Source organism: Myxocyprinus asiaticus, chromosome 42, assembly GCF_019703515.2.
Source record: "Myxocyprinus asiaticus isolate MX2 ecotype Aquarium Trade chromosome 42, UBuf_Myxa_2, whole genome shotgun sequence".
Taxonomy (NCBI): domain Eukaryota; kingdom Metazoa; phylum Chordata; class Actinopteri; order Cypriniformes; family Catostomidae; genus Myxocyprinus; species Myxocyprinus asiaticus.
This window is the reverse complement of record NC_059385.1, coordinates 23,968,601-23,996,039: the sequence shown is the minus strand read 5'-3', so window position 1 is coordinate 23,996,039 and position 27,439 is coordinate 23,968,601. Positions and strand designations below refer to the sequence as shown.

At 38.3% G+C, this 27,439-nt stretch overlaps 2 protein-coding genes across 4 annotated transcripts in view; both read right to left on the bottom strand.

Moving 5' to 3' along the window:
• Window positions 1–57: 57 nt before the first annotated feature.
• On the bottom strand, window positions 58–8,480 carry LOC127432788 (ras-related protein Rab-36-like). The gene is given in 12 exon segments (XM_051684210.1): window positions 58–804; window positions 953–1,054; window positions 1,057–1,065; window positions 1,411–1,501; window positions 1,589–1,670; window positions 1,764–1,815; window positions 2,617–2,681; window positions 2,787–2,888; window positions 3,063–3,137; window positions 3,222–3,307; window positions 6,206–6,294; window positions 8,311–8,480. Coding segments are annotated over 11 exon segments (726 nt in total). The 5' UTR covers window positions 6,260–6,294; window positions 8,311–8,480; the 3' UTR covers window positions 58–796.
• Window positions 8,481–16,620: 8,140 nt separating this feature from the next.
• The window catches only part of LOC127432767 (guanine nucleotide-binding protein G(z) subunit alpha-like), a 65,631-nt gene continuing 54,812 nt past the window's right edge, over window positions 16,621–27,439 (bottom strand). For all 3 annotated transcript variants that reach the window (XM_051684178.1, XM_051684177.1, XM_051684179.1), the window contains one exon: window positions 16,621–20,145. In XM_051684178.1, coding sequence (XP_051540138.1) covers window positions 19,801–20,145 — 345 coding nt within the window. In that variant the 3' untranslated portion in view covers window positions 16,621–19,800. The remainder of the gene's footprint in view (window positions 20,146–27,439) is intronic.

Here is a 27,439-nt window from a genome sequence, read left to right as displayed (position 1 = left end):
CAGTGAGGCACACAATGGAAGTGAATGGGGCCAATCTGTAACATTAAAGTACACACTGTTTCATAAGTATAGCCACAAGATGTTAACAATATGCATGTTAACCTGATTTAAGTGATATAAAATCACTACTAACCTTTTCTGTGTAAAGTTACACCCAATTTTATAACTTCGTTGCCATGACACTGTAACGCTGTTAACCCTAAAACCCTAAAATAACCGTAAAAATTACAATATAAACAACTTTACAGCTCAAATAATACATGAGTTTTAACAGAATAATTAATGTAAGTGCTTTTGTAAAATTATAAGCTTCACTGCTTTAAACCCTCCAAAAAATTGGCTCCATTCACTTCCATTTTAAGTGCCTCACTGTAACTCCATTTTTGCTTTTTTAAAGAAAAGGAGGGACGAGCCGAAATAAATTTTTGTGGTAATCATCATTATGCCATAAATTCTGTCGATTGAGCTAAACTTGTACTGAACCCAGAATATTCCTTTAATACTACAGTATAAATCATTATCTGTAGCTTGGGTGATCAATCCCATATTTTTAGTGCTGTTCTCTTCTAGTCCCTCTCAGAGAGGATGAATAGTACGCAGTAGAATTAGTGATCCACCAGCTCAGAGGTTGGTTATGTCAGGGAAACAAATCCCTTTTTCCACTATGTTACATATTTCTTCTGGTCCTTCCTATCATAAACACACACTGGTTGTTTTTTCTTCTTTAACCCTTGATATTCCTTGAGGATTAACAGCAGGATTGCTTCATTGGCTTTGCTTGAGCATCCTCCAGTGCTTAATCATCTGAAATAACAAAGCCACATGGACATTTAGAGGGCATATTACTTCCTTTTTACTTTTTAATCTCCTTCATCTTACACCTTACAATACCTTTACATTGCATTTCCCCTCTATCAATGTTTTCTAACCATTTTAGAGTGTAATCTCTTACTCAGAATTCTTCCATCTCCAATCTTAGCGGTGCTGTTTCCTGTCTCCAGGTCTTTCAGAATGGAATCTTCAAATGCCAGAGCTGCCACACGAAAGAAAAACACACATTCTCCCCTATGGAAAACCCATTGTAGCAATTGTTATTGTAGTTACATTAAGAAACCTTAGACCCGACCATGTTTTCTTGTACAGCTCAACAATAAGGATTTTCTCTGGTTGCCCACTGAAGTCAGTAGCACTTCTTTTACCCTGTCAACATTTTCACTAACCCCACCACAAAAAAAAAAAAAAAAAAAAATTATGACAATACAATAATTTACAAGGCATTCAAGCAGTAATAGCCAAGGACTACAGCTATAGTCCAACTGTTTTCAAATAAAATGTGAACTGATATAACCATCTTCAAGATTAAATATATTCAGATTCGTATTCATATCATTGTATGCTTGTAGACTGTACCTGTTTTTGATGACACAGACCAGAACTCAGCATTCATCTCTGCTGCCATCTTTATGGCATCTTTCTCAGTTCTCTGGCACTCTTTTGTAGACTTCAGATAAAGACAGCAGAGACTCTTTAATAGCTTTTACAAGTTGTACATGTACATATGCATGCATGTGTGGGCAATCATTCTCACCAGGAGGTCTCTTTTTGTGCCAGCTAAGAAAACAATACAGGAGTTTGGTTCATTTTCGTTCAGAGCATCCAGTAACCACTGCCTGAACAATGCAATGTTACTTTCATGGAAAGGTTTTTATTAAAGGTATTCAAAACACTGGACACATTTCCACTTCAGTCAAGCATTTTCTTACCGTGTGTGTTCCAAGGTCTTGATATCCGCCATGTCAAAGACAGTAATGATAACTTTTGAAGCAAAAACAGAAATGATTATATAGGGGGTTGAACTTTCATATTTGCAGCATTAAAGGAATAGTTCATCCAAAAATGAAAATTCTCTCATCATTTACTCACCCTCATGCCATCCCAGATGTGTAAGACTTCTTTCTTTTGCATAACACAAACAAAGGTTTTTTGAAGTATATTTCAGCTCTGTAGGTCCTCACAATGCAATGGTGACCAAACCTTTGAAGGTCCAAAAAGCACATACAGGCAGCATAAAAATAATCCATAAGACTCCAGTGGTTAAATACTGTACGTGTCTTCAGAAGTGATCCAATCGATTTTGGGTGAGAACAGACCAAAATGTAACTCCTTTTTCACTGTACATCTTTCCATTGCAGTCTCTGTGCATGATCATGATTTCAAGCTCAATTACACTTCCTAGTTCTTGATGCAGTAGATGGCACTAGGAAGTGGTTAGGAGATGGAAATCATGATTGCCAAGGAGACTGCTGATATCAAGATTTATTGTGAAAAAGGAGTTACATTTTGGTCTGTTCTCACCCAAAATTGATTAGATCGCTTCTGAAGACAGGGATTAAAACACTGGAGTTGTGTGGATTACTTTTATGCTGCCTTGCTTTTTGGAGCTTTAAAGCTTTGACCACCATTCACTTTCATTGTATGGACCTACAGAGCTGAGATAATCTTATAAAAGTCTTCATTTGTGTTCTGGAGAAGCGAGAAAGTCATACACATCTGGGATGGCATGAGGGTGAGTAAATGATGAACTACTCCTTTAAAGGCTGAACCTACACTACCTACCCTGAGTTCCTCTGTAGTATGCCGATGTAATGCATTTGAACTTTTCCTGGCCAGCTGTGTCCCATCTACAAATAATATAATGTGAAAAATCAAACATCAAACAACTAACATACACAGGATAAGATCGGTTGCTTGACCTTTGAGCTAATGTGTTGTTAATCATTGCTCACATTTGAAGAGAATATGGCAGCCCAGACAGTTCAAATCTCTCAATTTCAAAGTCAACCCCAATTGTAGCCTTGTAGTCTCTCTCAAACACATCTTTACAGAACCTTCAACATACAAGAACATCTTAATGGACCTAGATGAAAAATACAGCATTAAACTAAACAGGGGTGGTGAAACCTTGCTGACAACTTAACATTACTACCTCTATTTTAACTGACAATATCTTAGAGAGTTTTAAGTTCTTTTATTATTGTGGAAAGTATATCCATAAACTTTACCTGTTTATTAAGCATGTCTTTCCCACATTGAGGCCTCCAACCACCACTGCTTTCGACATCTTAAGCCTGTCATATCTAAAATCATGTAAAATTGTATACTGTAAATATACTGTACATGTTATTTAACTATCATTGATCAATATAATCATCAATCATCACTCTTGTAGGCAGGCAGCTTTGAATTCCATCTTGGCTTTTGAATTCCAGTTGTCCTTCATCTGTAGGCAAGCTTGAGGATTATAACACTAGAGAATAAAAGAACAATAAAGTTTACTAATAAAAGAAGAACTAATAAATGCTGAACAACTCTTTTAGCCATGAACAACAACAATTACCAGACAATTTTGGCCATCAAGTATTGATTGCTAACAACTTCTGAAAATTGCTTTAATTTGTTTCCACATGCAATAAGGTGTGTAATGAAATACTAACACTTAGAAACAAAAGGGTGGGACTTCATTTAATCCATCAGGAACTGATTGGATCATGAAAAGTGGGTGTTCCATACCAGAATGAGGCTGAGTGGTTAGAGGGGAGGTATTGAAAAGTAAGAGGGATTTGTGATATCATCCAAAAAGGACAGTCATTTTAGAGGTTTTGATAACTGGTGAAGACAACTTTTAATAAAGTGACTTTTTGCACTAGGTGTCAAAAGCATCTACCACACAGAATGGCTATTTGCACTCCAGTAGTCTGGTGGAAACACAGAAATTAAAGACAAACTGCACCTTTGTGCAAAACTGTCGCTTCAGTAGTTGGGGGTGTAAAGTCAGAGTGGATGTGCTTTTTTGTGTTTGGACAGCCCGGGTTCAAAACTTATTTTGTTCCACCTTTTCCTGTCTCCACTATTAATATTTCCTTTAATACTACTTATAATAAATAAAAGTGTATTTAAAGCTTGATTATCTTGCAGTGATTTGGTCATGGTGACAATCAGGGAGTTAACCATGGTTTTACAACAGTAATACTGTAGTAACCTTGTTTTTTGGCAGAAGTCATTATTTTAATGCAATTAACCATGGTTTTACTGTAGTAATATGATGTTAATATAGTAAACATGTTTTAATTTTGTGGTTACCTTTAATTTTCTACAAATTACCATGGTGATACTCTGGTTTCTGTAGTAAAACCATGGTTCATTTTTGTAAGGGAAGGTTAGTGTTTAGGGGTAGGTATAGGGTGTCTGTGGGACTCAATAAACACACTGCAGAGACACCCCTATACTGTATGTTAGTATTTAATTATGGATGCAGATAGCATCGAACACAATTTCCACTTAGTGCAAAGAAGATGCTTTTGTTGATTGCACTTTGTGTAAATGGCATCTATTGCTATTTGCCTCTGCCATTTACACACAGAGACACACATACGTATATATATATATATATATATATGAGCTATATATACACTGGCGGCCAAAAGTTTGGAATAAATGTACAGATTTTGCTCTTATGGAAAGAAATTGGTACTTTTATTCACCAAAGTGGCATTCAACTGATCACATTGTATTGTCAGGACATTAATAAGATGAAGTTATTACAATTTTGAAAAAAAAAAAAAAAAAAAAAAAAAAGTGTTCAGAACTTCTTAAACTACTTCAAACATTTCTCATCAAAAAAATCCTCCACATGCATCAGTGACAGCTTTGCAGATCCTTGGCTGTCAGTTTGTCCAGATACTCAGGTGACATTTCACCCCACACTTCCTGTAACATCCTGTAGATGTGGCTGTCTTGTCGGGCACTTCACATGCACCTTACAGTCTAGCTGATCCCACAAAAGCTCAATGGGGTTAAGATCCATAACACTCTTTTCCAATTATCTGTTGTCCAATGTCGGTTTCTTTGCCCACTTTCTTTTTTGTACCACATGAAGGAGGATGTCTTCCCTGTAATACACAGCGTTGAGATTGCCTGCAATGACAACAAGCTCAGTCCGATGATGCTGTGACACACCGCCCCAGACCATGACGGACCCTCCACCTCGACCCTGCTTCGACGATAACTGCAAGTCCAACAATCACCCCTGGTGAGACAAAACCATGACTCATCAGTGAAGAGCACTTTTTGCCAGTCCTGTCTGGTCCAGCAAAGGTGGGTTTGTGCCCATAGGCGACGTTGTTGCCGGTGATGTCTGGTAAGGACCTGCCTTACAACAGGCCTACGAGCCCTCAGTCCAGCCTCTCTCAGCCTGTTGCGGATTGTCTGAGCACTGATGGAGGGATTGTGCATTCCTGGTGTAACTCGGGCAGTTGTTGTTGCCATCCTGTACCTGTCCTGCAGGTGTGATATTTGGATGTATCGATCCTGTGCAAGTGTTGTTACATGTGGTCTGCCACTGCGAGGACAATCAGCTATCCTTCCTGTCTCCCTGTAGTTCTGTCTTAGGCGTCACACAGAACAGACACTGCAATTTATTGCCCTGGCCACATCTGCAGTCCTCATGCCTCCATGCAGCATGCCTATTGCATGTTCACACAGATGAGCAGGGACCCTGGGCATCTTTCTTTTGGTGTTTTTCAGAGTCAGTAGAAAGGTCTTTTATAACTGTGACCTTAATTGCCTACCGTCTGTAAGCTGTTAGTGTCTTAACGACCATTCCACAGGTGCATGTTCATTAATTGTTTATGGTTCATTGAACAAGCAAGGAAAACATTGTTCAAACCTGTAAAGTTATTTGGATTGTTACAAAATTATCTTATTTTTTTTTTGCTGAGTTTATATAGAATAGCATGCACTGATGAATCTTGCGCAATAAGCAGGAATATGCAGTAACTTTGATTTCATGCCCCAAATGACCCCATTACAGAGAAAACTAGTACGCACAAGCACCTGTATGAATAATTTTTTTATTTCTGCAGAATTAGCTGAAGTCCTGTGATCCTGTAAGCATTAGTCAACATTGAGGACACTCTATGGATGTCACACATTCTCAATAACTTAATCTACAGCACTCGGTACAGTTACTTAATGTTTGCAGAATTTCCTGTAGCATGAGACACAACATGAGTCAGGCTGGATGATTTAACTGTTTCAAAGTTGCAAACTAGGAGATATTGCACAAAGTATACATTTAAGAAATGTGGAATGATCTGTTCAGTCGAAGGAAATTATTACCATCATGTGACTTCAGAGTGATGTGTACCTTGGGAAATTTAGGTATGACCCTGTCTCTGCTGACAGGAGGGGCGATATGCATTGTCTTGTCAGCAGGTTGTCTGGGAAACCTCTTGCCTGAAAGACACACACACTTTGTCAGCAAAACCAGATAAGCCTAACCTATGTGTTTAATTTGTACATTTCCATCCACATACTGTAAATACTTTATACTGAATATACTTTATACAGTATACTTCATCTGATAGTCAGCACGTTAATAACTTTGCTCAGGCTATTATTTACTGTACAAGATATACAGGTGCATCTCAATAAATTAGAATGTCGTGGAAAAGTTCATTTATTTCAGTAATTCAACTCAAATTGTGAAACTCGTGTATTAAATAAATTCAGTGCACACAGACTGAAGTAGTTTAAGTCTTTGGTTCTTTTAATTGTGATGATTTTGGCTCACATTTAACAAAAATCCACCAATTCACTATCTCAAAAAATTAGAATATGGTGACATGCCAATCAGCTAATCAACTCAAAACACCTGCAAAGGTTTCCTGAGCCTTCAAAATGGTCTCTCAGTTTGGTTCACTAGGCTACACAATCTGCTGATCTGACAGTTGTCCAGAAGACAATCATTGACACCCTTCACAAGGAGGGTAAGCCACAAACATTCATTGCCAAAGAAGCTGGCTGTTCACAGAGTGCTGTATCCAAGCATGTTAACAAAGTTGAGTGGAAGGAAAAAGTGTGGAAGAAAAAGATGCACAACCAACCGAGAGAACCGCAGCCTTATGAGGATTGTCAAGCAAAATCGATTCAAGAATTTGGGTGAACTTCACAAGGAATGGACTGAGGCTGGGGTCAAGGCATCAAGAGCCACCACACACAGACATGTCAAGGAATTTGGCTACAGTTGTCGTATTCCTCTTGTTAAGCCACTCCTGAACCACAGACAACGTCAGAGGCCTGGGCTAAGGAGAAGAAGAACTGGACTGTTGCCCAGTGTTCCAAAGTCCTCTTTTCAGATGAGAGCAAGTTTTGTATTTCATTTGGAAACCAAGGTCCTAGAGTCTGGAGGAAGGGTGGAGAAGCTCATAGCCCAAGTTGCTTGAAGTCCAGTGTTAAGTTTCCACAGTCTGTGATGATTTGGGGTGCAATGTCATCTGCTGGTGTTGGTCCATTGTGTTTTTTGAAAACCAAAGTCACTGCACCCGTTTACCAAGAAATTTTGGAGCACTTCATGCTTCCTTTTGCTGACCAGCTTTTTAAAGATGCTGATTTCATTTTCCAGTAGGATTTGGCACCTGCCCACACTGCCAAAAGCACCAAAAGTTGGTTAAATGACCATGGTGTTGGTGTGCTTGACTGGCCAGCAAACTCACCAGACCTGAACCCCATAGAGAATCTATGGGGTATTGTCAAGAGGAAAATGAGAAACAAGAGACCAAAAAATGCAGATGAGCTGAAGGCCACTGTCAAAGAAACCTGGGCTTCCATACCACCTCAGCAGTGCCACAAACTGATCACCTCCATGCCACGCCGAATTGAGGCAGTAATTAAAGCAAAAGGAGCCCCTACCAAGTATTGAGTACATATACAGTAAATGAACATACTTTCCTGAAGGCCAACAATTCACTAAAAATGTTTTTTTTATTGGTCTTATGATGTATTCTAATTTTTTGAGAGAGTGAATTGGTGGGTTTTTGTTAAATGTGAGCCAAAATCATCACAATTAAAAGAACAAAAGACTTAAACTACTTCAGTCTGTGTGCACTGAATTTATTTAATACACGAGTTTCACAATTTGAGTTGAATTACTGAAATAAATGAACTTTTCCACGACATTCTAATTTATTGAGATGCACCTGTATTTAGATATGCTAGCAATGTTACAGATATATTTTAACAAAGCTCTTTAAATTATAGTACATGCAGAAGTATAATTTCTCCATAAACACTACTGAAGCAGCACTATATCTGTTGTCCGGGAATGGACAATACAGTGCTCTAACGTCGTAGTTTGTACTTTATCAAAATGAGACTTCTTTTTAAAAACATCTCTAATGTTCGTTTTATCCAACTGGGATGTGTACTGTTGAATGAGTATAAAATCCATAGCATGTTCAGGCGTATACTTACGTATATTCTCGAAGCGCAGTATTTTTGTTTCCTGTACTGACGTTCTGCGTCAAATCTTGCCGTCATCTCCATAGCAACCACGAGCCGGAGCCCACCGTCACGTGATGCAGGAGATACGCCGCTTTGGCAGAGTAAACTTTTTTTTTTTTTTTTTTTTTTTAGAGATGTAGAGACAACATCTATTTTTTTTATTTTTATTTTTTTATTTTTATTTTTTATTGTGTACATTCAAATAATTTTAGAGAGGATGTTTGGTACCATAAAAAACAAGTTATCAAACAATAACAACAAATATTGTAAATATTATTGTATGATAATGTTATTTTTTGGTACATATCCATATCCTCCCCAAAACTGTATGTAATATATATATATATATATATATATATATATATATATATATATATATATATATATATAATTATTATAATTATTATTAACTTTATTTTAACAACTTGTTGTTGTTTTACTGAATTATGAAATATAAAAAATAATCTAGTACCTTATTTATTTCCATACATGAACCCTGGACTATAATGCATATTTTAAGTGAAAATTTCGCCATTCACATCTTCCAACACACAATGCAAACAGAATGTGATGACGCGGTTCCGCCATATTTATCAGCGTAAATCGCAGTTTTTTATATTATTTTATTTTTATTTTTTATATATATATATATATATATATATATATATATATATATATATATATATATATATATATTATACATTTTTAAAATATTGAGTGTAAGTTTATAACATTATGCTTTGTGTTATATTACTCTGGAATTAGAATTCGTTTTAAAAACTAATTACCACAGCTGTGAGGGGGTTTCTATGACAGCTGCTGAGAGAGATTGACAGTAAATTGGCATTTTCTTAATCCACCGCATTCTATTTTTTTCCATCTTCTGCAAAGTAATCCAAATGTAATAGTGGATTTTTTATTTTGGTCTTGGAGCAAATGGGTAAGTAAAAATAATATTTGCTGTGATCTCTCATTTACCGCTGTCAAAGTTTACCCGGCAAACGTTTACTTCCGCGTACCAAAACCGGGAGTATGAAAAAGGTCTATTGGTTTAATGACTGTTCTTGTCCAAAACATGTCATGCATTCAAAATTAGACTGTATTCACCTTGAAGTAGCGCAATTCTCTGAATGAACACAGAGCAGCAGCAGATCCTCTTCAACAGCTTTGTTGTGTGATAGTGCTGTGTCATGCCAAGCAAGTTAGATTGCGCTCTTCATTCATGCATGGTGCCTCAGATTATGTTTATTTGATACACTTGAAGAGATATCCATTAGAAACACATTTCTATAGTTTATCATTTCTTTTCACATGGCATAAAAGACGCATGAAGATTGAAATGTCACACTACATAAACAAAATAAATCTAGATGTGCCTCAGAGATAGGTCAATGTCATTAGGGCAGATGTTTGGCTTATAATAACTACCCTGCAAATAAAATAATTTTAATGGACATTAAAGTTAAATGTGACTAAGTTGAATAGTTCAGTCTGGCCTGTGGTGTTATTCCATTTCACAAAGATCAATAATGATGGACAGTCTGGCAGTATGACCCTAGTGAAAAAGTAATATACCAAAATGTATTTAAAACATATTTATTTCATGATAAGTATACTACAAATACATTAACATATCTGTGTACTAATTAAAAGTACCATGTAATTGTACTTATTTCATGCTTTCTTCAAATGCACACTAAAAAGGTTTTTTTTTTTTTTTTTTTTTCAACAAAATGAAATGCTGTCTGTTAAGCCATCAATGATGATACTACTGGAACACTGAATTGGTTCAACTGCGGGATCTTGTGTATGGGTTCCTCCTCTTTATGTAGATTAGTGTTGCTTTGAGACAGCTGTGATCCTGTGTAAATTAGTGGTACACGTGCTTGGTCCCCCAACTTTCTTCCCAGTAGTACCCATGCTGTAATTCTTTTAATACATGCTCCAGAAGTACATACAGTATATTAATGCCAGTTGAAATTCAGTTGTGGCATGGGCCAGCAGTATATTATCAGTATAACAGTATAAGAGTATATCCAGTACTCTTACACTGTAATGGAGTTGCAACTGTAATGTCACCAAAATACATTATAAGCTTACACTGAGTCAACTCTGTGTGTTTAAAAAATTAAATACAATGGTAGATATTTAAAGTGTACTAAAGTATACTTGAAATAGTTCTTTTTAGCACAACCAACACATCTTTAGTTGCACCACAGCACTGCATTCGGCAAACTAAAGTGCATTAAGTACAAAATTAGTTGTTCCAATTGAGCAGACTTTAAGTATACCAATTTGTAGCCTGCCAGCAATACACTTTAGTATACTGAAGCACCCACGAATAAAGTGTGATTAAGTATATAATTTTTTTTTTCACTAGGGGAGTCTGGAAGTATCGATTCATTTCTACCTACAGTAGGCTGCGATATGCATCATAATGTACATTCAAAAATCATTTTTGTTCATTTGATGCTAGCATAATTTTCAGTGCTTACCCTTCTCTCCATAAAGTGCAGTGAAGTTCAATGAACTTACAGTTGACCTGCTCTTTTGTAATTGAAATTTAATGAGAATGCAGGCTGCACACTAATCTGACTTGTTTATGGAACTGAATACACTTATGCCAACTAAAATAGTGGTATAATAGTTACAGTATTTGGCAGGGTAAATGCTGTAAAGAATCTTTTCTCTTTAAAATATTCACAAAACTCTTTGCGTACGTTTAAATGCATCATGGCTGATGGGAGACATACAGTAAGTTGTCAAGTTTTCCCTCTTGCCCTTTTAAAACACAAATGTGAGAACATATTTGTACATCACTAGCATGAATAAAGTAATCATACACATCACTGCATTTGTGATTACGTTATTAATGATAGTGAGCTACATTTGCAACCCAAGATTTTTTCACAGACATTTGAAATTAAGAACGGAAAAAGAAAAAAAGTCATTTTGCAGAAAGAAAATAAAGCATATTTTAAGACCGTTCTCAGTACCGTAATATAAAACAAATAATGACATTTTATTGAAATAAAGCATTTACACATCATGGTAGTATTTGTTGTAATGCCTTTCTTTTTGCTAAAACAGGTGATACATTTATGATAAATGGGTGAATGTCATGAAACATGTCTATAACATGATCATATTTCACAATTTGGAATGTCCAATTCCCACTACTTAGTAGGTCCTCGTGGTGGTGCAGATACTCACCTCAATCCGGGTGGCAGAGGACAAGTCTCAGTTGCCTCCACTTCTGAGACAGTCAATCCGTACATCTTATCATGTGGCTCGTTGTGCATGACACTGCGGAGGCTCACAGCATGTGGAGGCTCATGCTACTCTCCGTGGTCCACGCACAACTTATCACGCGCCCTATTGAGTGAGAACCACTAATCACGACCACGAGGATGTTACCCCATGTGACTCTACCCTCCCTAGCAACCGGGTCAATTTGGTTGCTTAGGAGACCTGGCTGGAGTCACTCAGCACACCCTGGATTTGAACTTGTGACTCCAGGGGTGGTAGTCAGCATCAATACTAACTGAGCTACCCAGGCCCCCAAGTTACTTTTACTTTTAAGTTGACAGAAAAGTTTTTGTTTTTCTGCTCACAAATTCAAAATAATTCCCTCTTTGTTCATTGTCATGCTTAAGCCATAGCCAGACATTCAGCACCACATTTTTCCCTTACAATGACACGTTAGTGATTATTAAGCTGTCAGAGAAATGCAAAAAGACCTACTTATAAACATAATTCATGTTTTAAATTCTTCATAAATAATATTCTAGAAATTTTTGTAATGTACTGTATAGTAAATGTAACTGAAATAATTTAAGATGTAATGTGTAACACTGCTTTTTGTGTGTTACATTACAGTAACTAAAGTGTTTGTTCTTTGTATCAGGAGTTAGTAAGCTTTCTTAACTTTTTAGTTAATTGATAGTTTAGGTTAGTCCGCTCACCTGCCCTTGTTAAGCGAAGTATGTTTATATCTACTGTTGCCCCCCCCCAAAAAGCTCACCTTTTTTACCTGTCTATCATCACTTTTGACAGCTTCTTATGTTGATCCAAAATTTGGGTCGTAACACTGCAGTCAGATCACACCCAACACTGGTCATGAGAATAATGCAATAAAATCCTAATGTTCACAAAATAGACTTAATTTTCTTTATACAAGAAAAAAATTTATCTTTTGATTTTGGTCTGAAATGTGACCTGGACATGTTTTTATGAGATTCACCCAAACAAATCCCTTACATCAGAGTGAGAGGCAACTTTCATCCCTGTAAATGATTTGGATGCTGAATCCAATATGTCGTGGAGACTTTTCAGCTTGAAACTTCTCAAGAATGAGATTAAATTGTGTACATGTGTGCTTTCCTAATCTCTGTTGCTGTGTTTCCTTCCCTGTTGCTCATGGCAGTCACAAGGTCATCCTTTGGCCGGACCTCCTTCTCTGCTGTAGCATTCATCTACTGTTTTCAGTTCTGTATTTCATGACAAATGTCCAATTTTAAAAATCTGCAGTCTAACTTTGGTCTTTTTACCTTACTTATGATCCAAAAACCAACAGCGATTGCAGCACCCAGAGTCTCCAGAACTCAAAATCCATTAGACACTGAATCCAATCTCTCTCTCTATTTGAGTCATTCGTCCTGGTTGAAATTTTACAACATCATGAGCATGTGACTACACCCATGTCTTCTGCCTTTCTCTAATTTCCAAAGTTTCATCAGCAATTACATGAAACCTTACCCTATATCTCATTAACACCTACAATGGTGAGAGACTGTGCATGTGATTCATACCCAGTAAAACTAAGTGTTGAACACTGCAGAATATTTCCACCATTCTCACAGGGCAATTTCTTCATATTTCAATGTCTTCTATTACCTTTAAAAAGGCAATGCAGTTTAACTTAAAGGGTTAGTTCACCCAAAAATGAAAATTATCTTATCATTTACTCACCCTCATGCCATGCCATATATGTATGACTTTCTTTCATCTGCTGTACACAGAATGTATTCTATTTAGAAGAAAATCTCAGCTCTGTAGGTCCATACAATGCAAGTGAATGGGAGCCAAAATGTTTAAGCTCCAAAATTCACATAAAGGGAGAATAAAAGTACTTCAGATGATGTTAAATTCATATTTTCTGAAGCGATATGATAGGTGTGGGTGAGAAACAGATCAATATTTAAGTCCTTTTTCCTTTTGTTTTTGGTGTTTCACATGATTCGTGCATATCACCAACTACTGGGCAGGGGGGAGATTTATGATATAAAAAGAATGACTTAAATATTGATCTGTTTCTAACCCACACTTATTATATAGTTTCTGAACACATGGATTTAACTACTGGAGTTATTTTATTCTCCCCTTATGTGGATTTTCAAAATGTTGGCACCCATTCACTTGCATTGTATGGACCTACAGAGCTGAAATATTCTTCTAACAATCTTCATTTGTGTTCTGCAGAAGAAAGAAAGTCATACACATCTGAGATGCCAGGAGGGTGAGAAAATCTCCCATGATTTATCATTTTTGAGTGAAATATCCCTTTAAGATTGTTTTTAGCAACTTTTTATACTCTTCTTTTTAAGTACCTAAAACAAAAGAATCAAGTTGTTGAGATGACAGCTTTGTATGCTAGTGCCTATTCTCAAAGAGCCATTCAGATAGATAGATAGACAGATAGGTAAATAGACAGACAGATAGATAGATAGATAGATAGATAGATTGTTCTTAAATTAATTTCAGTTCTGTAAGCTGTTTTGCTCAGTGCTCAAGCATTAGTGTCTTGATAAACAATGGACTGTGTTACTAACTGCAACATTAAGGGGTCATACATGGTTTGGCCACTAATTGGTTTATTATGCGCAGTGTTGGGGGTAACATAATAAAAGTAACATGCATTACGTAATCAGATTACTTTTTTCGAATAACGAGTAAAGCAACACAATATTTTTTATTTTAGACCATAATATCGGAGTTACTTTTTAAATAAAGTAACGTGTTGCTTTTGTACACCTCTGCTGTCCCTCTATTGCGAGAAATCAGGAGTAAAAGTGTGCAAACTTCGGGAAGGAGACGTAGTGCACGATGGCCGTTGTTCAAGGTTGCTCGGAACTGCACCCAAGACTTTCACCCACTGTTGCACTTGTGTATATGGTTGAGTGACAATAAAGTTATTTGATTTTGATTTGAGTTCTACAGAGTGTGAGGCCAGACACTATTTAGCAGATAGAGATGAGTCACAACTATTTAAATGAATGGGAGAAATTGGAATGCCCGACCAAGCAGCTCTAGCACCCAATGGTCAAATGGATGTAGAAAGGAAGTCCCAACTTGCAGGTAAAAGTGCCAATCACCTTTTAGATACAGACATCGCCTGTCAATCAACTCGCTAACGCGCATGCGCATTTCGTGTTTTAGGGTAATATGAGGTTGAGTGAAACGCGATTGATTCGTGTGTTAATACACACTGCACAAATCAGTAAATGCATTTAGGCTGAGGCATTATAAAACTAGTCTTCCACTCGACATGACATGATACACAGGGTAAAATACTTGCTCAATTCACTGACTTATGCAGCCGAACAGCTCCATGTTACAGCTCCCTGTAACTGGGAGAATGGGATGAGAAAAGCTGACTCTGGATCAGTGGCTCTGAGCAACATTCCACATCAATTGTATATGCAGAGAAAATAATAAACAAGTAGTTTGATTCATGAAACAACCGTTTTTTTGAAATTTTGGTTTCTATTGAAATATTCAATAGAAATTTTGTGGGCAGAACTAAAAAGCGTGTGCAAGCAAGGAGGACTACAAACCTGATCAGTTACACCAGTTCTGTCTGGAGGAATGGGCCAAAATTCCAGCAACTTATTGTGAGAAGCTTGTGGAAGTCTAGCCAAAATGTTTGACCCAAGTTAAACAATATAAAGGCAATGCTACCAAATACTAACAAAGTGTATGTAAACTTCTGACCCACTGGGAATGTGATGAAAGAAATAAAAACTGAAAATAAATAATTCTCTCTACTATTATTCTGGCATTTCACATTCTTAAAATAAAGTAGTGATCCTAACTGACCAAAGACAGGGAATTTGTTCTTCAATTAAATGTCAGGAATTGTGAAAAACTGAGTTTAATGTATTTGGCTAAGGTGCATGTAAACTTCTGACTTCAACTGTAAGTTACTTTTTAAGGAGTAACGCAATATTATAACAAGTTATTTTTAAAAGTAACATTACCCAACACTGCATGACCATTCCAGTCATCTCAACTAAGAACTCTTTCTCTCTCTCCTTCAAGGAGTTCTGTCCACCTCTCACTCAGATCATTAACTACACAAACTTTTTGCAGACATAAATCAATGAAAGAATAATTTAATTGCACATTTAAGCTTGTTGATTGCCAGTGGTGTATAATATCAGTGGTACCATAAATAAAGAGCAGCATTGAGTTTCCAGAGTGGACTGGCTTGAGAAAGACTGAGAAGACATTTAAGAACTTCCTAGATGGTCCTAGATGGTCACTCAGAATTAGTTTCAGTCTGCAGTCTAATAATTATTTCTGTAAACATTTGATGAGGCCGAAAATGCTTTAGATACTTTTATTCATTTATAATGAGGGATGCATGATATATGGGTGGCCATACTGATGTGATCCAACATTAGCAACTGATATTGGCAGCAAATAATATCAAGGCTGATTTCTTCCAGTGAAAACAGTACGCTGTTTTTATAAGCCTGGTGTTAAAAGTATTTCGAGCTAAAATGTGCAATTTCTGCGCATTTGCTTTACCAAACAGAATCATGAAAATAATCACTGTTTTCAAACTGAAAAATAGATAGTCCTGCCCCAAACTCCATTGGTTGAGCCGATGGTCGCTGTGCCAGAATGTTTTAATAGCACCACAGAAGTGTTACACTTAAAGGTGAAATAAACCTACAAATGGCTTAATTATCATTGTCAGTGCACATTAAGCTGGGATACAAGACAGACTTGTATTAGCATTTAGCATTTTCCATACTGTCTCAACGTTTTCGGAATTGGGGTTGAATTCCCAAATGAATCAATTACAAATACCAGCCCTGGTTTTTATCAATGTAAAATATTACATTTTTAACTGATTGATGGTGTCCTATAAAATGCTAAATGTTTTTAAATGTTTCTGTCCGTGGAAAAATTGTCAAACACAAGCAATTGAGTGTAACTTTGATTATTAAGAACTATGAAGCCTCACCCCACACACAAGAAAACAAACCTGCAGCACAAGAAACATTTGCATAATTCTTTTTATTCACTATTATTGTTCTTTTTTACTTAATTATTTGTTTATTTGTTTCTCTCTTTTTCTTGTTCCCCTTTTTTTTTTTTTTTTTGGTGGACATCCTGTAAAATCAATCATGAAGCCCTTATTTGGGTTTGTTGTTCATCTTCATAGCTGAATAGGAGGAGGACTGGAGAAGGATGGACCCCCTTATTCAGTCAATCATAAAAAGTGATCTTTACCCCCATTGTCTCACAAAGTGTACTTTACATAGTATTTACACATACAGCGGACAGCGTCCACACACATTTTGCTCCTTTCTCCCCTACCCCACCCTCTCTTTTTTTCTTTTGCAGACAAATTTTGGAGTGTAAATCCTCTTTTAATGTTTTCATGCCGCGTTTAGGTTGCGCTGGATGTAGATTATTCTTTCCACTCATAAAACTCTTTTCAATAAATAACTCTCAGGAAACAAATGTACAATCATACACAGTGTTTGACTTTGATATATATTTTTGGAGCATGTTAGTAAAACTAAAAATATATGAAAGCAAATCAAACTATAATTTATCAAAATCCCAAAGTAACAAAATCATGCATATTTTAATGTTTAAATATATATATATACTTTTTTGGTCCATAAAAACCGAAGAAGTAACATGATTGATGGGCCTTTTTTTAATTTACAATTATATTGGCACTGTTTATTCTTCGTTGAATCTGGAATGATCATTATGAAACACTTACGCTCACTTCAGTGTGACACTCTCATGGAAAGAAGGACATCTGCTCTAAAAACTATGGATTACATCCTATTTTAGACAACAGGAAAACAGAACAAAAAGAAACAAGAAAATAGATAGCTTCCTTGGGGTCAGACAGCCAAAAATAATCGACAGTGTGAACTTGTGTAAAAAGCCATTTGACTCCAACATCACACAGAGGCAGTTTTCACCTTTGGAGCAGAACCAAATGACATCAGTTTATTTTATTTTTCTCAGATTCCCAGGATACTTGTAACCTCTTATATATGAGCATATTTTCATATAAACTCTATATATCCTCACCAAAAGCAGCATACAGTGCTGTGAAAAAGTATTTTCCCCATGCATATTTCTTCTGTTTTTGTGTAGCCTATATGTCATACTAAATTGTTTCATAAATTCAAACAAAATCTAACATAAAACAAAGGCAATCTGAGTAAACACAAATACAGTTTTTAAATGATAATATTATTTAATGAAATAAAAAAGTTATCCAATACCAACAGGGCCTGTGTGAAAAAAATATTTGCCCCCTTAGTTACTAAATCCACAAATCTATGAAACTGCATTCATAATGGGGTTCAGCTGGACTAGACACGCCCAGACCTGATTACTGCAAACCCTGTTCAATCAAATCAACACCTAAATAGAACTTTTTCAGCAGTATGAAGTTGGCTAAAAGGTCTCACCCAGTAGCACACTATGCCAAGGTCGAAAGAATTTCCAGAAATGATGAGGAAAAAGGTGACTGAAATACATCAGTCTGGGAAGGGTTACAAAGCTATTTCAAAGGCTCTGGGACTCAAAAGAACCACAGTGAGAGCCATTATCTCCAAATGGAGAACACTTGGCACAGTAGTGAACCTTCCCAGAAGTGGCCGACCTTCCAAAATTCCTCCAAGAGCACAGCGACGACACATCCAGGAAGTTACAAAAAAAACAAGGGCAACATCCAAGGAACTGCAGGTCTCCCTCACATCAATAAATGTCACTGTTCATGACTCCACTTTCAGAAAGACACTGGGCAAAAATGGCATCCATGGAAGAGTGGCAAGGCGAAAACCACTGCTAACCCAGAAGAACATTAAGGCTCATCTGAATTTTGCCAAAACTCACCTTGATGTTCCTCAAACCTTTTGGGAGAATGTTCTGTGGACTGAGGAGTCAAAAGTGGAACTATTTACAGAATTCCCCAAAAAGAATATCATACCTACAGTCAAGCATGGTGGTGGTAATGTGATGGTGAGGGGATGCTTTGCTGTTTCAGGGCCAGGGCACTAATTGAAACATGATTTCTGCTCTCTACCAGAAAATCCTAAAGGAGAACGTCCGGTCATCAGTCTGTGAGTTGAGGTTCAAGCGCAACTGGATTATGCAGCAAGACAATGATCCAAAGTATAGAAGTAAGTCCACCTCTGAATGGCTTAAAAGAAGCTAAATTAAAGTTTTGGAGTGGCCTAGTCAAAGTCCTGACTTGAACCCGATTGTGTTCAAGTGGCAGGACCATAAAAGGGCAGTTCATGCTCGAAAACCCTCAAATGTGGCTGAACTAAAGTAGTTATGCAAAAAAGAGTGAGCCAAAATTTCACCGCAGTGTTGTGAAAGACTTATCTCCAGTTATCAGAAGCGTTTGGTTGCAGTTGTTCTGCTAAAGGTGGCACAACCAGCTATTAAGTTTAAGGGGGCAGTAAGTTTTTCAAATGGGTGATATAGATGTTGGATAATTTTTTGCTTCATAAAAAAAATATATATATTTTAAAACTGTATTTTTTTTCTTTACTCAGGTTGCCTTTGTTTTATCATGTTTGAAGATCTAAAACAATTTAGTATGAAAAATACACAAAAATAGAAGAAAACAGGAATACTTGAATCAGGCAAATCAAAGTCCCTAAAAAGAAAGACAAAACCAAATGGATGGTACGGAATTCCTGCCGTTTCTCAAGAGAGGAACGGAAAGATGTTTCCAGTGTTTCCATGTCAAACAGGTGCTTGACAGCTGATCCCAAAGTCTGTTGTGTGTGTGAACAACAGAGTGTGTGTGTGTCTACATACTCATATGTCCAGTGCAAACACATTTATACTAACCTTGTAAAATCTGCCTTGACCTTTTAAGGGATAGTTCACCCAAAAATGTAAGTTCTGTCATCATTTCATTACCAGCACATCTTTCTTTCTTCCATGGAACACCAAAATAAATTTTCATATTTGGGTGGACTATTCCTTTAGTTGGACATTGATAAATCTAGCAGGATGGCAGCATGTAGCCCTTTCCTCTGGGCCTCATCTCAGTTTCTGGTTTTGACAAGCATTTGTAAGGGAACCCAGACAGATCGACAGGCAGGTGTTGTCATTCACGAAGGGTTATCGTTTGCCGTGCCTGCACCCCACCCCCCGTCCACTTCCCGTCCCCTTGTCCTAGCACAATCCAATGTACTTGAGATTGTTTTGGATGATCACGTCTGTCACAGCATCGAACACAAACTGGATGTTGCTGGTGTCAGTGGCACAAGTGAAGTGCGAGTAGATTTCCTTGGTCTCCTTGTTGCGGTTGAGGTCCTCAAACTGTCGCTGCACATAGACGGCCGCTTCTTCATAGGTGTTCTGGCCTTTGTAGTCGGCAAAACAGACCGTCAACGGAATACGTTTGATCTTCTCGGCCAGCAGGTCTTTCTTGTTAAGGAAGAGGATGAGTGAGGTATTGGTGAACCAGTTGTTGTTGCAGATGGAATCGAACAAACGAAGGCTCTCCGCCATGCGACTCTGTTAAAGAATTTAAGAGAAACAGGAAGAGAGGGGAAGAAATGTTTAGTTGATACACTAACAAAGGTGTACATTGCCAGAACTTTGTCTATAGCTGTATTCTGGATCAAATCTACTCACTCATTAATGTTGAATTGCAGGCAGAGAGATCCCATAGAGGGAGTTTTAAACAAAACCAACCTCCCTACATTAAACCTTAAACCTAAACCTAACCAATATTGTAATAAAAGCAAATGTGAGATTAAAAAAACGCAGTTGCTTAAGCAACCATGGCATTTTTGGTGCTTCTATGACACTTTAGGCTCATGTGTTGACTCGTGCTCTTCAGGACACGTACCCTGGTCCTTTGCATCGCCAGTGCAACGCTCCGTCAGTTGAGCTACCGTGCAATTGGATCACATTCGAACAAACTTGTAAATGTAGTCGGTTATGTAATGCAAAAATAAAGTGCCTTGAGATTGCTTTGCAATAAAAAGCACTATATAAATTGAAATTATTATTATTAACATTAAAATGTATCACCGTACAAGTCATGCACTATAGTAAAAGTATTTTAATGTCATAAGATAGTATTGTGTGAGAAACAGGGCAAAAAAGTACGTTTATGAATTGATAATCTGCTGTTTTACTAATGATTTGTGTGAAAGGGAATGAAAGTCATTGCTGTCGTAGTATTCATTTCACCAGGAAAGTGCCACGATATGTAACGAGCCATGTACAAATGATTCTGCAATAATGTAGGTATAGTAATGTGATTCTATGTTACCAAGTTGAGTTTACTTGCTATTAAGTGCCTCAAACAAAGCAAAAACAAAACTTGATGACTTCAAACAAAAAAAACACAATTCCACTGATAATTTCATCCTCAAAAGTGCTCATAGGCTATGTTCACACAGTCAGTGTTCAGGATCAACAACCGTATTTACTTGCATGTATGAGTCTTGAAATGTCCTGTTCATACAACAGCTTACAGCAGCAGTTCGAATGCTGTCTGTATGAACAATCAACTGAAGTCACAACCGTATTCTAACAGCTGTAACCATAGTGACGGTGACTAAAAGATGGCAACGTCTATAACACCGGCATGTCTTTTCATTATTGCTGCCGTGTTATTAAGTAAATGAGTCCAATCGAGGCGCGAGTTCATCCATCAGATCATAATCAACCGACAGCGGCTCTGAATGCTTTTTAACCGCCTGCACATCCCAACCATTTACCTGCTAATTTTGTATTACATGGTGAAACAAATGTTATTTCAGACATAACTGTTCTTCAATACACATTTCTTTCTGAGAAAAAGGAGTTAACACAACTAAATATATCAAATCACAATACTTACAGAATCAAAATACTTTAAAAATCGCAAGACAAATCGAATCTGCAAGTAAATATCATTGTAACATCGAATCGGGAGGTCTGTTGACATTTACCCCAATAATTTATTAGCACCCCCTCTGAACCATTAAGCCCCCCCTTAAAATCCTGGAGCCGCCACTGGTGGCCATAGTGTAAATCCGGTAACTTTATTTCCAAGCAGACAAAAGATACCTATGATCCCAAAACAACTAATCAGATTAAAGTTTGCAAGATCGAGAGAGTGATTTCCAGTTCTTTGTGTAATATGCATCAGACGGTCAGTGAACAGATTGTGGGCGATCCGTGTGCGTGTCGTCTGGGACTACAACAAAGCGATCTGGGTCACTCGAGGGGAAGACCTTTGGAGATGAAATTTGTGGCCCTTTAACCTTCAATAGAATAAAGAGGGGAAACGCGTTAAGTTCACGGAGACACTCCAGGTCTAGACGATGGGCTGAATGTCTATGGAGATGACCCCGTGTAAGGACATCACATCGCGACTGCAGTGCCATTTATTGTTGTGGCAACAGAGGACAGATGTCTTAAGTAACACAAAGAGCTACGCTTTAACTCCTTACCCCAAACACTCACACACAAAATAGACTCATAACATGCTCTGAAAGGCAAGTATTACTATTACTATTGTTCACATTTGAAAGTTAGGGGTCTGAACAATCTGGCAGATGATAAAACCAGCAGAAAAACTCTTCTAGACTTTCATTTAAGGAGGGTACCGAGCCATAACTCCATAGAGACTTAGGAGACTTTGTTGACTTGGGCCCTAGCCACCATACTAAACACCCTAACAACCACAGAGCTACGCCATATTCAAAAAAGATTACATTTGTTCCAATTAAACTCTTCGTCTAACATTTTCATTGCTAGTCACATTTGATCATTTGGAAGGTAAAGCATATCCTAACATCCTTTATCCGAAATTTAGAATGACTTGGTGACCAGAGAACTGACATTCTGTAAATATTAAGTATGGGTCAATCATTAGTAAATGTTCAGTTAGCTAAAACATGTACAACTTCTATATGAAATTATCTCAATGATGAGCTTCCAAATGAGTATGAACAAAATGTAGTTTTCCAAAGAAATCCTAAAATGATTACTTAAAAGACTATAACGCAACAAGTCAGAACAGAATTAACAAACTAATGCAACTCACTCATTTCAATTTCAACAAGCATCATATGGTTAACTGAGGTTATTAACCTCAATTTCTCTGGACCTGCTGAGTTCCCAATCTAATTCAATTAGTCACCTGCCCATGTTCAATTACCTTGCTGTGTTTGCCAGGGTAATGCCCATAAAACAAAGGCAGAGGACAGGATGTAAATAACACCCGTGAAATGAGCAGAACCGTTTTGTTGGCAACATCAGCTGTGCTATTTACGATACAATCTCCCATTCAAGTAATACTGTTTAATCCCTGACAATATGCTGTTTGTAAAGGGTTAGTTCACCCAAAAATAAATATTCTGTCTTATCGACCGCATATTGTTTCAACCCTGCATGACTTTCTTCCATGGAATACAAAAGCTAGATTTTAGGCTGAATGTTAGGGGTTGTGAATAAATGATGGCAGAATTTTTATATTTGGGTTAACTATCCCTTTTAATATTTCAAAGCTATGACAGGAGGTTAAAGTGTTTACTACCAAGTCCACAAGACAATATGAATATTGAAATATATGAAAAAGAAAAATAAATATGAATTTAATGGGGTAAATTCACTATATCTATCATCATAAAGTGTCATCAGAAACAGGGAGTTGTCCCTAAAGTAAGTGTATAGTCCCTTCAGATAAAAGTGTCTGCTAAATGACTAATTAGTGAATCCTATGTTGTAAACTGAAATCAATGCACCATACATTCTTGATCTTATCTAAGAACATTCAAAACGTTAGTACGATGCTAGGGTGTTATGAATGGTTGCCAAGGCATTGCTATTCATTTGCTAAGGCATTCTGAGTGGAGTTTATATGTTGCTATGCAGTTACTAGTCTGTTCTGGGTGGTTGCTAAGTGGTTGCCGGTCACGATCACCAATGAGATGAGGACACAAATGCTGGAGATGGAGGCAAAATAAGTTTTATTTAACAGAAAGACACGATACAAACAAAAAAGTCTCACAATGGAGAAAAATTATCAACATAAATTTGGCCACAAGGCACTAAACCAACAGAAACAGAAAAAGGACAAGAAACTAACCAACCATAGAATCTTCAGGCACTGGAAACTGACAAGACAAACGAGTAGGAAACATGAGGCAGAGGAGAGTTTAAATAAAGGAGAAAATAAAGGGACACAGGTGCTGCAAACCTGTTAAATGAGCTATGCAACCAGCATTGCTATAGCAACGCTGATTGCTGCTGGGCAGCACCTGTGAGAAACGAGAGGGAAAAACACACAGACATGGCACACACAGACAGTCAGGGGAGGCACAGTCAGGCCAGAATGTGACAGTACCCCTCCCCTGATGGACACCTCCTGACGTCCACAACAGGCAAACCAACACGAGGGACCAACCAGAGAGGGAGGGTGGGGAGAAAGACAAGACATGGAGCATGTGTGTCCGGATCCCGACACCAGAACCGAAACCAAACTAGACCGGAGGGTCAGGATCCAGACACCATGCCCGGACATGAAACACCAAACAGACAGAAGAGTGCACGGCAAAGGAACCAAACCCAATGCCGTGCCCTCACACAGAGACAAAAAACACAGACAGATAGAGCACATGGCCAGGAGAAAAACCCTGAGCCATGTGCTCAACACAAACACAAACTAGACAAGACAAGGAGCATGAGTGTCCAGATTTTGACACCAAAACCGAGACCAAACTAGACAAGAGAGTCAGGATCTAGACCCCATGCTCCGAATATGAACCACAAGACCAACCGAAAAGCGCATGGCAGGGAAACCACAACTCAAAGCTGTGTGCTCTCACAGGGACAAAATAAAACACAGACACAGAACAAGAGTGTCAGGATCCTGTCACAACAAATACCCAGACTGACAAAGAGACAGGATCCTGACACTGTCCCCTCTCAAAGGGACACCTCCTCGCATCCCAGAAAAAGGGAACATAAAACATCAAACAAGACAAACAGAACAGGTGCTAACACAGAACAAAAAGAACAAAAAAAGGGGAGGGAAGGGAGGGAAACCAGGAAGGAAGTTTGAGGAAAGGGGCGGGGTCTTGGGAGGAGGCCTCGGGGCAGAGGCGGGGTCTGGTGGCCTGGGAGGAGGCCTCAGGGTAGAGGTGGGGTCCGGCGGCCTGGGAGGAGGCCTCGTGGCAGAGGCGGGGTCCGGCGGTCTAGGATGAGCTTTAGGGAGGGAACGAAGGAGGAGAGGAGGGTGGCAAGGACAGAGAGGGCAGCAGACTGGGCGTCAGCCACTGGAAAGGGGTCAGAGGATTGGGCAGCAGCCACTGGACAGGGGTCAGCGGACTGGGTGGTAGCTGCTGGACTGGGGTCAGGAAAGAAAGGAGTTGTTGGTGTGGGTCCAGCAGTGCTGTGGCCACTGGAAACTGGACTGACTCTGACCACAGGGAACTGGGCAGGCTTGTAGATGGCCACAGTGAACTGGGCAGGCTCATCAACAGCATCAGGCAGCAGCGGGCTCCTCCGCCTCCTGGTGGACAGCAGCGGGCTCCTCCGCCTCCATGCTGTCAGCCGCAATGGGCTCAACAGGTGGGCAGGGCTTTTTCCTTCTCCTCCTCCTCTTCTGAGGTGTGGAAGGAGTGGCATCCACTTCCGTGTGGGGGGTGCCATCATCCTCAGGTTTGGGTGAAGATTGGAAGTCCTCCGAGGCACAGGCTGTGATGAACTCATCCCATTTCATGCCTAGCCTGATAGCCTCTAGAAGACTCCCACCCTCACACCCATCTGGGACACAAGATTTAATGGGTTCAGTCAGACCTGCCTTAAAGATCAATAAGGCAGGCCTGATTGGATCCCAGACCCGAGGATAATGTCAAAAACTCTAGGGCATACACCCACACGGACTTGTCCTCCTGCCATACCCCGCTCAGTTAATCCAGGATGAACTTCAAAGACATTAGTCATTAATCTTACAGTTCTTATAAAATCTTTGTTTAAACACTGACCCTTAACACTTACTTAGTTTAATAATAATGGGCTAAATAGACTCTGAAAAAGCCTATCCCCCAGTTTCTGTGATATTCTGGCTGCTAGAGATGGCTTGAGTCCGTCCTTCAATATATAATCGTCAAGTAATAGCACACCTTTCCTCAGCAAGCCACATGATTTGATTTATGCATTCATGTCTGTAGTACAATGATCTGGGATAAGTTAAGCATCCAAGATCAATCCTTAGAGTTAGGGGTTAGAGTTAAGTTGTTCAAATTCCAAACCCTAAGCATGATCAATAGTAATAGTGTTACTTCCCATAGCAAGTACTACTACATAATTTTGAAATATGTAAATATGCAGAGTTTGAATAAGTATATGAAAAGCATTTTCAATACAGCATTTACAGTAAGTGGTTTTGTGTGTGTGTGTGTGTGTGTGTATATACACTCTTACTGCCCCCCATACAGCATGAGCTCCAATGGCTGGAGGCACGTGGTTGGGATGAGCAGCTTGTGACCGAGTGAGGAATCTGATATGAAGACTGGGCCGCTGTTTAAAAGGTTACACAAAACATCATCGCGCTTTAAGCAAATCACAAGATCTTCTACAAGAGAGTGAGTGAAATGGAGAGAGTGGACTAAAATCTGTAAAGTACTAGAAAATGATGAAGGAATAAACTTGGAATGTGGAAATTTGTCTTCTTCTCTGCACTCTTTCACCAACAGTTGTGTTTCCTAAATGGTGACCAAAATGTTACCAAGTTGAATGTGTTCCTGGATCAACATCCTTGTCCAAGATTTAAGGGTTATGTTGTGGTCACACTAGACTTCGCGCTCCATTCACTTTCATTCATACACACCGAATATGGGAGAGCAGAAACGACAGCATGTGCTGTGGAGCAAAGTTTGGTAAATTCTGACCTGAGAATTGATGCACTAAAAAAGATTTTTTACCAATCGAGAATCGAGAATCTAGTCAGTAATCTAGTCCCGCCTGTGTCATGTTCCCATCCCTTACCACTTTCTCTCTTTCACTTTGATTTCCTGTCCTCCCTCAACTGTCTGTCAATAAAAAGAAGAAAAAGCCCTCCTCCACACCAAATAAAATCATTAGAGAATCTAAGGCAAGAAACATACTTTACGCAAATAGACGTACACAGATGTGAGCACTCGGCCAATGCATAGCCAACACGAAGTCCAGCTGAACATGCTAAACGTGCATTCTGGCATTATTGTAGAGGTAACAAACTTACTCAAGGGGGCGATATATTTACCTTCAAAAGTTTGTGTCATAAAACCAGATATGTTATTATTCTGGTAAGTTGCTATAAATATATTTACTTTACTTGCTTGGCAATATTCTCTTCAAACTGTTGCTCTGCCATGAGAGGAGTTGATTAAAATAGCAAACTCACCGTAGAAGCGCACAGTTCACACATTTCTCCACTATAGCGGCCCTAATGACAACGTTTAGTATGCAATGCCTACTTGCACTGAATTATGAATTGTGATCTAAAACATTTTGGAATGCAACAACGCACAAAATCAATCTTGCAGAGCTAGAGCAGTCTGCGTTCACATACTTGCGTTTCAGCCTTAAACATCACCTCTTGGCTCAATATAAATTTCAGTGCTGCGTGGTTTGTAATGCTGCAAGAAATGGAGTAGATGGTATGTTCTAACATTTAGAATGTGCAATTTGTCATTTATTATTTATTAAAAAAGCCATAAAGCATGATATCATATTCCGTTGCCGCTGTTGCATCAGATTTGTTTGGCAGGGTGCCAAGTAATTTTGCCTAATCAAAGCCTTGTGTTGGCAGTGGTTGGAGCTT